The sequence below is a fragment of the Camellia sinensis genome, chromosome 6, assembly GCF_055761805.1.
Source record: "Camellia sinensis isolate YWXY chromosome 6, ASM5576180v1, whole genome shotgun sequence".
Taxonomy (NCBI): Eukaryota; Viridiplantae; Streptophyta; class Magnoliopsida; order Ericales; family Theaceae; genus Camellia; species Camellia sinensis.
Window position 1 is genome coordinate 201,036,158 of NC_138966.1, and position 11,445 is coordinate 201,047,602.

At 36.5% G+C, this 11,445-nt stretch overlaps 1 protein-coding gene across 1 annotated transcript; it reads left to right on the forward strand.

Annotated features, from left to right (window-relative positions):
- The first annotated feature begins 1,597 nt into the window (after nt 1-1,597).
- Nucleotides 1,598-10,114, forward strand: LOC114264464 (phytochrome B-like). Its single transcript, XM_028205082.2, has 4 exons — nt 1,598-3,877; nt 4,553-5,360; nt 6,237-6,530; nt 9,413-10,114. Exons 1-4 carry the CDS (start codon nt 1,816-1,818, stop codon nt 9,630-9,632), a joined length of 3,384 nt encoding a protein of 1,127 aa, XP_028060883.2. The 5' UTR covers nt 1,598-1,815; the 3' UTR covers nt 9,633-10,114.
- The last annotated feature ends 1,331 nt before the right edge of the window (nt 10,115-11,445 follow it).

The following is an 11,445-nucleotide window of genomic DNA, read 5'->3' on the forward strand; positions in this document are numbered from 1 at the left end:
CAATGTGAATATTCACATTGTCAACGGGCTGGATCGGGCCCCGCCCCGGGCTACCCATGGGCCGCGGGCGGGTTTCGCCCCACCACAGGACGCAGACTAATTTTACACTCCTATTAATGTGAATGTTAACATGTCAATGTGAATATTCACATTGTCAATAGGCCGGGCCCGCCCCGGTCCGACTTGAATTTTTCCGGGCACCCACGAGGATCGACATAGGCCGGGCTCTTACACATTGACGATATGAACATTCATATTGACGGTGTGAACATTCATATTAGGGGTATTTTGATAATTATGTCACCCATAGAACTTATTGAAACATAAGAAAATAATGTGAACTAAATGGAACATACATAGATGAAAAGGGTATTTTGGTCTTTTTATCTCAAATAGGACCTAATAGAATAGTCAAAAAGAATATGAATTGGATGGAATAAAATTATTAGAAAGTGAATTTATCAAAAAAACTTCCTTTTTAAAATCAAATGACCAAAAGTAAATATACATTTTTTAGATTTGGAATATCAAATAGTATTGTTTTATGGACTTGATAAGAAAAATTACAAAACAAAATAGAGTTGAAATCTTCATCCTTAAAAAAATTAACATACATGAATTAATATATTTTCATGAATTAATTTTTGAATAAATTATACTTGAAATTTTAATTCATATAATATTTAATCCCTATTATTCAATAATTTATTAGTTATATGTATTAAAAAATGACGTTGCCATTACTTTTATATGAAAATATATACTTATATATATATATATATATTTTTTTTTTTTTCTTTATGTTTTTGCAATATCTTTGGCCTATTTAACCTTACAGGAAAAGAAATCATTGTAATTATTTTAAAATTATGGGATTTAATGTGTGTGCGTGTGTTTTTTTTAAATCTTAAGAGAAATAATATAATTTGAAAAATCGTATAGTATGTATATATCATATACACCTTTAGTTACGACCTTTGTGCTATTGATTATGATGTAAGTATGATTAATTATGACACATTATAATATTACTTATGATGTTAATATAATATCAATTGTAACTCCTGAATTATAATATTTATAACGATTAAACTCCCCCAATAACATAACTTGAGTATTTCCCTTCTTTATCCTATTTTTTTACGACATTTTCATTGAAAACACATGCAAACAATAATATACATTCAACATAAAATTGTGAAAAAAAGAATATGTACAAAAAATAAAAAATAAAATTGTGAAAAAAAGAATATGTACAAAAAATAAAAAATGTACCACCCTTCCAAGCTTCTTGACTGACAACACCCCCATTAAGCCTCCGTTTGGGAAGTGAGTTGGCTTTTTGACTTTATGGTTTTTTTAGCTATTTTAACCTGGGTTAAAAAGCTTGGTTTGGGAAGGATTTTTTGACTTTTTGGCTTTTTTAACTTTTTTTGTGAGAGAAGAAAGTAATGATTATAGGTTGGATGTGATGTTTTATTTGTTATGACTAAAATAACCTATTTTATTTTTTGTGGCTAAAATAGCAAAAAAAAACCTGAAAAAGCCCTTGCCAAACAGAGGCTAAATAATATAATTTCCCATCAAACAAACAAAGATCAAAGCAAACCACTTTCTTTTTCTTGTTGAGTTCTCTCAGCGGCAAAGTGAGTGTACGCTTGAAATCTCTCACACCCCGTTCAACTCGTGATCGTTCTTAGATTGATAAATATTGAATACCCATTAGGGTTTTGTGATCCATTTTTCTGTTTACTTACTAAACCTAACCAAATACACTCTGAATTTTCCAAGAAAGTAGTGAGAAAGAGCAAGAAAATGGCTTCAGGAAGCAGAGTAACGCATACTAATCACAAGCAATCTCAAGCTCAGTCTTCAGGTACGAACAATGTTAGAGACACTGTCAGCAAAGCCGTAGCTCAGTACACTGTCGATGCTCGTCTTCATGCTGTGTTCGAACAGTCTGGTGAGTCTGGTAAGTTGTTTGATTACTCACAATCTGTTAAAACAACTACACAATCTGTGCCAGAACAACAAATCACTGCTTATTTGTCGAAAATTCAGAGAGGAGGTCATATACAGCCCTTTGGTTGTATGATTGCTGTTGATGAGGCCACTTTTCGGGTGATTGCTTACAGCGAAAATGCCCAAGAAATGCTGGGTCTCACTCCGCAATCGGTCCCGAGTCTCAAGAAACCAGAGATACTCACAGTTGGGACCGATGTGAGAACACTCTTTACTCCTTCGAGTGAAGTTTTGCTCGGAAAGGCATTTGGGGCACGCGAAATCACGCTATTGAACCCAATTTGGATTCATTCTAAGAATTCGGGGAAACCGTTTTACGCGATTTTGCATAGGATTGATGTTGGTATTGTAATTGATTTGGAACCTGCAAGGACAGAGGACCCTGCCCTGTCTATTGCAGGGACTGTGCAGTCCCAGAAGCTCGCAGTGCGAGCAATTTCGCATTTGCAATCACTTCCGGGTGGGGATATTAAGCTTTTGTGTGATACAGTGGTTGAGAGTGTGAGAGAGCTTACTCGTTATGATCGAGTTATGGTGTACAAGTTTCATGAGGACGAGCATGGTGAGGTTGTGGCTGAGAGCAGGAGGCCCGATTTGGAACCTTATATTGGGTTGCACTACCCTGCCACTGACATTCCTCAGGCATCAAGATTTTTGTTTAAACAGAACCGGGTTAGGATGATTGTGGACTGTCATGCCACATCAGTTCCGGTAATTCAAGACGAAACGCTTATGCAGCCTTTGTGTTTAGTTGGTTCAACACTAAGGGCACCTCATGGTTGCCATGCCCAATACATGGCTAACATGGGTTCAATTGCTTCTTTAGGCATGGCTGTTATAATTAATGTGAATGATGATGAACCTTCTGGTGGACGAAACTCGACGAGGCTCTGGGGTCTGGTCGTTTGCCATCACACTTCTGCTCGTTGTATTCCTTTCCCCCTCCGTTATGCCTGTGAGTTTCTAATGCAGGCCTTTGGACTCCAATTGAACATGGAATTGCAATTGGCTTCGCAGTTCTCAGAGAAACATGTTTTAAGAACACAAACCCTATTGTGTGATATGCTTCTTCGTGAATCACCTACTGGGATTATTACTCAAAGCCCCAGTATAATGGACCTTGTGAAGTGTGATGGGGCTGCACTCTACTACCAAGGGAAGTACTATCCGTTAGGTGTAACCCCTACTGAAGCCCAGATAAAGGATATCGTGGAGTGGTTGTTGGCTGCTCATGGAGACTCAACTGGTTTGAGCACTGACAGCCTGGCAGAAGCAGGGTACCCTGGTGCAGTTTCACTTGGTGATGCAGTGTGTGGAATGGCTGTTGCTTATATCACTTCAAAAGATTTCTTGTTCTGGTTCCGGTCCAACACGGCAAAAGAGGTCAAGTGGGGTGGTGCCAAACATCACCCAGAGGACAAAGATGATGGGCAGAGGATGCATCCACGTTCTTCATTCAAAGCGTTCTTGGAAGTGGTTAAGAGCCGTAGTTTGCCATGGGAGAATGCTGAAATGGATGCAATTCATTCTTTGCAGCTCATTTTGCGAGATTCATTCAAGGATGCAGAGGGAAGCAATTCTAAGGCTGTCATACATGCCCCACTTGTGGATTTAGAGTTGCAAAGGATGGAGGAGATCAGCTCTGTTGCACGGGAAATGGTTAGGTTGATAGAGACTGCAACAGCTCCCATATTTGCTGTGGACATTGATGGTTGCATAAATGGTTGGAATGCTAAGGTTGCAGAGTTGACAGGATTATCGGTTGCTGAAGCAATGGGAAAATCTTTGGTTCATGATCTTGTTTTTAAGGAATCAGAAGAAATTGTTGACAAGCTTTTATATAATGCTTTGAGAGGTAGTGCTCTTAAATCTAATGTTTATTAATTCTGCTAATTCTAGAAATCTATTAATGTGGTCTTTTCATACACCTTGGAAATGCAATATCCTATTTTTTTAAACTCTGAAAAGCATAAATCTCTTTATGATAGGATAGAATGAAGAATTGGAGAAGTAACATAAATCCCTTTATTTATTGTCGTATATGTATTGTAAAATACATCATACATGAGATATGTATTGAGAACAATACCGATTTACCTATACAGATATTGAATCGTAAGATACATATCGTGATTCATAAGATACTAACAACACTGTTTGAAACTGGTCATTTTATTGGGCTATGGAACAAGGACATTGTTGTAGGTGTTCGGAGTCTCTGAGTGGCCCACCATACCAACTTGGAAGTTAGATGAACTTCCTAGTGTTTGTGTTGGACACCAGAGAAATTGCTAAAATATACATCACCATCCATAGGTTAGAAGGTTTCAATATTTAGTGTTGGTGCTTTGCAATTTTGATAGTGATACACAAAGGCAAAGATGGCTTAGCTTTTAAGTGCATAATATAGGATTTTGGCTGGACTCTTGTATGATTGTATCACAAGGCTTTGGGGCTACTTTATGTATCAATAATAAATATTGATAATTTATATTGCCATTGTTCTATCACAATAATTTAACTGATACAGGTGAAGAAGATAAGAATGTAGAAATTAAATTGAAGACTTCTGGCTCAGAACAACATAAGAAGGCTGTTTTCTTGGTGGTCAATGCTTGCTCTAGCAAGGATTATACAAATAATATAGTTGGTGTATGCTTTGTTGGTCAGGATGTTACTGATCAGAAAGTGGTAATGGACAAGTTCATACACATACAAGGTGATTACAAGGCTATCGTACATAGTCCCAACCCGTTGATCCCACCTATATTTGCCTCAGACGAGAATACCTGTTGCTGTGAGTGGAACAATGCCATGGAAAAGCTCACCGGGTGGACCAGAGGGGAAAACATAGGGAAAATGTTGGTTGGAGATATTTTTGGCAGTTGCTGTCAGCTCAAGGGCCCTGATGCTATGACAAAATTCATGATTGTCTTGCACAATGCAATCGGAGGACAGGATACAGATAAATTTCCATTTGCCTTTTTCGATCGAAATGGAAAATATGTGCAAGCTCTATTGACAGCAAATAAGAGGGTTAGTATGGATGGCCAGATTATTGGAGCCTTCTGTTTCTTGCAGATTCCTAGTCCAGAATTGCAGCAGGCTCTGGAAGTCCATAGACTACAAGAGAATAAATGCTTTGCAAGGATGAAAGAGTTGGCTTACATTTGCCAGGAAATAAAGAATCCATTAAGTGGTATACGCTTTACTAATTTGCTTTTGGAGGCTACGAACTTGACTGAAGATCAGAAACAGTTTCTTGAGACAAGTGCTGCTTGTGAGAAGCAGATGTTAAAGATTATAAGGGATGTCAATCTGGATAGCATTGAAAATGGGTGAGTTTCTCTAAATTTGTTATTCTCAATAATAGATAAAGAGCTCAGATGCATAAATATAGGTTGCTTATTTTCATGTCTTTGTTGGACCTCAAGTACCTCTACGGCTATGTATAACATCTCTAAATCTGGTGTTTACCTAACAACCGTAAAGTATAACCAATCATCATATAAGTTCCCTTTTCTTATCCATGGGTTTTGGCTCATAACTCTGTGCTTTTATTCCTTCTCCATTGGTATAATTTTGCCAGTAAATTTAAATTTCTTAGCCCACAATTGTGTGATGGCTCTTAGAATCACATCTTATTTATCTGTTGATGTGACTTGAATCAATAGTTGTCTTTCTTTAAATGCACTTTACAATGTCCTATTGGAACCAACTCAATGTTTTCATTCCCATTTTGATCTAGAAGTGAACTGCATTCCTAATCTGGAGAAGATTTTGTAATTATTAGTATCAGTCTCTCTTTACTGCAAAGATTGGATAGTTGCCATTAACTGTTTACAGCCTGATTCTACCATTTAAGTCAGCTAGATGAATCTTCTTTTGCAATTTTACTTCTACTTTATGTTATTTATAACAGCCAGTCACCTACACTCAGTCTGTACACACTCACGCACGTCTTATTTGTTTTAACCTTTACATCAAGGATCTATTAACACTGAAATTCACCAAATGCAGATGTTGAGGAAACAAACACCAGTTGCTTGTTTGTATTATATCCAATTCCATTTCTTACTTTTCTCTCATGGGTTTTCCATGATAAATACCATTGTTCAGAGCTTATTGATATGAATATCTCGTTTATCACGTCCAGCATCATTTTACCAATGGGAAATGCATGATCTAATTTTGTAATTGTCTTCTGGTTGTAGTTCGTTGGAGCTAGAGAAGACTGAATTCTTAGTTGGAAGTGTCATAGACGCTGTTGTTAGCCAAGGAATGATATTGCTTAGGGAAAGAGGTCTACAATTGATCAGGGATATTCCAGAAGAAATCAAAACATTGGCTGTTTATGGTGATCAAGTGAGAGTTCAACAGGTCTTAGCTGATTTCTTGTTGAGTATGGTGCATTATGCACCTTCTCCAAAGGGTTGGGTAGAGATTCAAGTTCAACCAAGATTGAAGCAAATTTCTGCTGAAATAACTATGGTGCATATTGAATTCAGGTATGCAGCTTCAAATTGCCTACAATATTATTTGTAATGTTACGTTGACTGTTGTTGTAAGGAAATAAATTCTTTGGCAATTGTTATATCACTTTCCCTTCGTGATTTCATGAAACTGCAATTGAGTTTGAATTATGTTTATCTATCATGCCCATCAGAATAGTTGAGACTACTTCATCAGTCCAATTGCAGAGATAAAAAAGAAAAATTAGCATTCACAAAGTCACAAATAAAGAAATAATTTATAAAGAAATAAATAGAATACTTGGAGAAAGAGGTCTTAGACAAAGAATATCTTATATAGAGGAAGCTAATACAGAAAAAGTGACAAACCTGTAGAAAAAATCAATGACGAATAAGAGTAGCAAGACCAGGGGTATCCATGAACAGCAGTGGAGGAGGCCGATTAGGGCTGGAACATCTTCATTAACGACATCTCCAAGAGCAGTGAAACCATGGGGATTGGGTCTTGTAATGGTGGGAGGTGGTAGATCAGGGCTGGAACATCTTCATCAACATCTCCAAGAGTTGGGGGAGGTAGATTGGGGTTGGGAGGTGGATTGTGTCACAGAGAGAGAGAGAGAGAGCATCAACGGTGATGGAGCTGTGAAGGTGGTGTACGGTGGCTCTAGTGGAAGTGTTAAGAGGGACCGAGAGAAAGAGTCACTAGAAATTTTGAGAGGCATTGAATTCTAAGAGAATGAGAGGAACCAAGGTTATCGTGACTCTGTCAATAAAACGGTAAACTGACTGGTTCTTGTGGTTCTCCAATTTACATAACTGGAACCAAACCAATCTATCAAAAAACCGGACCAAACTGCACAGGTTGGACCGGTTTACCAGTTCAACCGTTTTTTTTTAAAACAGCCCTAATAGTGATGTGGCTCGAGATTTGTGGTCTTTGATTCTTCTTGTGGGTTTTCCCTCGGAAATTTGTGGAGCTTCTTCACTCTTGGAGTGTTGTGCTGAAGTGGGGAAAGAATGAAGACTTGGTGTTTAGTGCCTCTGGCATTGATGTCAATTGTGTGGGGAGAGCACAATAGAAGAAGTTTTGATAGGAGGGAAGTAGATTATTATCTTTTTTGTATAGGTGGTTTTCGGGTGCGATTAATCCATTATTGAACCAATTTTTTAGCTTTGTAGAGGTCTTTGAATATGTTTCTGATATATAGTTGATATAGACCTTTCATTTTTGTACACAGGTTACACCCGCTTGGTGCTCCTTTTAGTAAAAAAAAAACTTATCATTTCCTTTTTACACACTCAGTTTATATATAGAGAGAGAGTGATTACAAATCCTAATAAGGAAAACAAAAAAAATCTAAAATGAAAACAAAATCCTAATATTAAATGAAATTCTTAAATAAAACTAAGACTCCTAAAACTAGTAGAACAGCCGGGTTTCCTGATGCAACCAACACCATTTCTACAGGTTGAACAGGCCACCCATAGCCTATGGCTGGCCTGTTGACATAGCCAAAACAGCTCAAGGTTGAGATCGAGGAGAAGGATATTTTATGGGCACATAAGGCCACTCTAACCCATTCCGAAATTTGCTGGTTCAAGTATGTTAAAAAATTTGTAGGAAATATTTATGATATTTATGAATTATTGAACTAAAAAAAACCATATAATTGAGTTGCACAAAACAAATAGAAAATTGAATATAATCCGGGTTAAAAAGAAAATGGTGCCATAATGCCTACAAGCCTACAAGACAGTTATTTTCCTGCAACATAGGCTGAACAAATCTCTTGATCACACCCTACAACTCCAAGCAACTAGTGCTAATATTTTTAAAAACTAATGATGTAATTTCCCCTCTTCATCAAGCAACCTTGTCTTGCAACTTTTGACGTTGTTTGATTTTCTGTGTCTTGTTTTCATATCATCAACGAATGACCATATTAGGTCAGAAAATAACAAAAAATAGAAAAGACATACATTCTCAACTATAATGGATGTTCCTTCTAGTTTAGGAACCAGCAATGTTGTGCCCATCATAGGAATTGAACAATCTCACCTTCCAAATCTGTCAATTGTACTAGGATATGAACCAAGCCTCTTTATGCCAGATATAATGTATGTTCAGCAAATTAGCTCAGGCATTGATTCAGCCAGGATCAATGAGTTTCTCTTGTAGGGGGCCAGCCAAGTCTTTGCCATAAGTGACAGGGCAAAATGGAGTAAAGAACATCCAGTTTCTCTCAACTTAATTTGCCAAGCACACAACAGAGTTTGGTAGGGGGTTCTCCTTTGTAGCATCTCATTGGCGTTGACCATTCTAGGAGCAACCAAACTTGCAAAAGATTTCAATTTAGAGGGGCCTTAGCCATTAATGTAAAATCACCTTCTTGTCTCTTATGCAGGCGATTTCTTGTTTGGATAGCATCAAGTTTAGCACTGTGCATTGATCCATATGTTGGATGCTTTATTTTCAACATTGATTTGGTGTTTCCTTTGTCAAGAACTGTATACAGATGTCTGAAATCTAACCAATTAGAAATTCCATGAAATGCGAATCCTTTTGTTTAATCCTTGAAATATGAAAAATATGTATTTTTCATATTTTATTGCCTTGGACTTGTCATTTGTTTTTTCAAATTATAACAAGATTTCACTCCTATAATAACTTACACGTTTTCGTTGAAGAAAAAAAAACCTAAGGGAAGGACTGATTTGAGGATGAGGAATAATCCTTTTGTTTTTTGGGGCAATTTATCTGACTTGCTATTAAAGCAACAACTAAGTGTCATTTCTTATTATTTCTTTAAGAAGTCATTCTGATTTTTACTTTTTGAGATATTATACTTATCGTGGTGCTAGACACTCTTAATTAATTAATTAACTAAATTTATTTTTATTTTTTTGTTCTGGTGAAGGATTGTCTGCCCTGGTGAAGGTCTTCCTTCTGAACTCGTTCAAGACATGTTTCGTAGCAGTCGATGGGTGACTCAGGAAGGCCTAGGCCTAAGCATGTGCAGGAAGATTTTAAAGCTTATGAATGGTGAAGTCCAATATGTAAGAGAGTCAGAAAGATGCTACTTTCTAGTTATCCTAGAACTTCCCATGCCAAGGAGGGGCTCCACGAGTGTTGACTAGGAGCATTGCGAATCACCGGACTTCAGTATCTTGGCAAATCGAAACGGAGACACCACTTCCTACAATATCTTTGTGGACGGCTTGCATAAAACCAAATACGAGCTCTCACTCGTGCTGAAGCCTCACAAATCTGTTAATGGGTGTTCTCCGATCACACTTTTGGGGCAGTATTAGATCAACCGGAGACTAATATGGTGTAATGCTAAGAGATACTGAGAGCTTGTTATTTGAGATGTTTATAAACTTCCATGGACTAAAGACAGTTGACTGATCTCCAAATGGATTGGGTGGCGTTGTCCCAGCTGTAAGTTTGCATTAAATTTGGACTATAGTTTGTACAATATTTGTATAAATGTCTTCTCAAGTTTTGAAACAAACTGTGTACTATTAATTTCCGATGTACTTAAAAAAAAAAAAAAACTGTGTAATAACTACTGCTTTAGAGATGTACTTTCTTCCCTGAAATGCTGAAATTATTCCAACCCCGCCCCTCCATCCTCTACCCCTACCTTGGCTCTTTTTCATTGTGGAATAAAGCTGTCTTGCTCTAGTTGTTGAAATTTTTATGTGACAGGATATTCTGATAATCTCTCTCTCTCTCTCTCTCTCTCTCTGATATATTAATAGATTTTATATTATATTTTATATCTTTTCTAGTGGCAAGTCATGGACCAATTGTTACATTGGCTCTGTGTTTGGTGTAGCTTCTTGGGCAGCTTATAAAATTTATTTACAGTATTTATTTTTGAAATTCATTCTAGAGTTTAAATAAGTTTTAAAAAATTAATTATTGAGAAGCACATAAAGGATACTTTTAGCTTTTGTCTATGATTATTAGCTTTTAGCTGGTAAGAAATTGCACCAAACATGTCTATTGTTGTTAATGAATAGCTTGCTCAGAAACACTTTTGTAAACTACTTGCATATATATTGCAGAGTTTGAAGATGATCAGAATTGAGAACCAAACCCTATGCAACAGTGGATTTTAGTTCCTTGAAGGTTTGGGTGGAACTTGCTCCACTATTTGATGATTCTCCTTTTAAAGCCATCCCATGAATTTGATGCCTACTATCGCTCCCTCCTGTCTCTATCTCTTTATTTATGCATATGGTTTGGATATCATTTTATCTTTAATTGATACCTTTGATGCTTTGACTTATTCCCAGCTTTTCAACATATTCAAAGCTGAATATGTTGACAAAATGATCACTATAAATGGAAAGGTTAAAAAAATGAAAGATTTAAGTTGATATGAGATACACTAGTACAAAAAATATAAATTTATTTAGTTTAATTGAATATATAATTTTTGACAAAATAAAATAATAAAAAAAGATCAATGTAACTGATTTTAGTTAATTGTGAGATACAAAGTTTGGTTTGTTTTTCAACATATTCAAAGCATCAAAGGTATCATTTAAAGCTAGTTTGATATACATCCTAGTCAAGCATACCATAAAGAGATAGGGGGAATAAAATTCAGGGGATGGCTTTAAATGACATTTTAGGAACAAGTTTATTTCTTGGACCAAGCAGGCAGCCTAATGCAGTGATGGTGACCATCTCATAATCTGTTAGATTTGACTGATTTGACCAGCCAAACATGATTAATTATGGCTCAGTCAGTTGAATTTATTTTAAAATCATGTTGGAGACCATTAATTTTTTTGGCTCTAAACCTATCATTAATGAGGTGAAAAAGTAAAAATAAAAAATAAAAAATAGACACAATACATACTGTGGCAATGAGTGAGACTCATTACCACATCATTAGTGGTAGCTCTAATTAGAGCTCCCACTCATTTTTCTTTA

Bases quoted from the DNA above. Each gene is read 5' to 3' on its own strand.
- LOC114264464 (XM_028205082.2), top strand. From the start codon at position 1,816: ATGGCTTCAGGAAGCAGAGTAACGCATACTAATCACAAGCAATCTCAA. The intron at 3,878-4,552 runs GTAGTGCTCTTA...TAACTGATACAG, and splicing joins TTTATATAATGCTTTGAGAG to GTGAAGAAGATAAGAATGTA. The intron at 5,361-6,236 runs GTGAGTTTCTCT...TTCTGGTTGTAG, and splicing joins CTGGATAGCATTGAAAATGG to TTCGTTGGAGCTAGAGAAGA.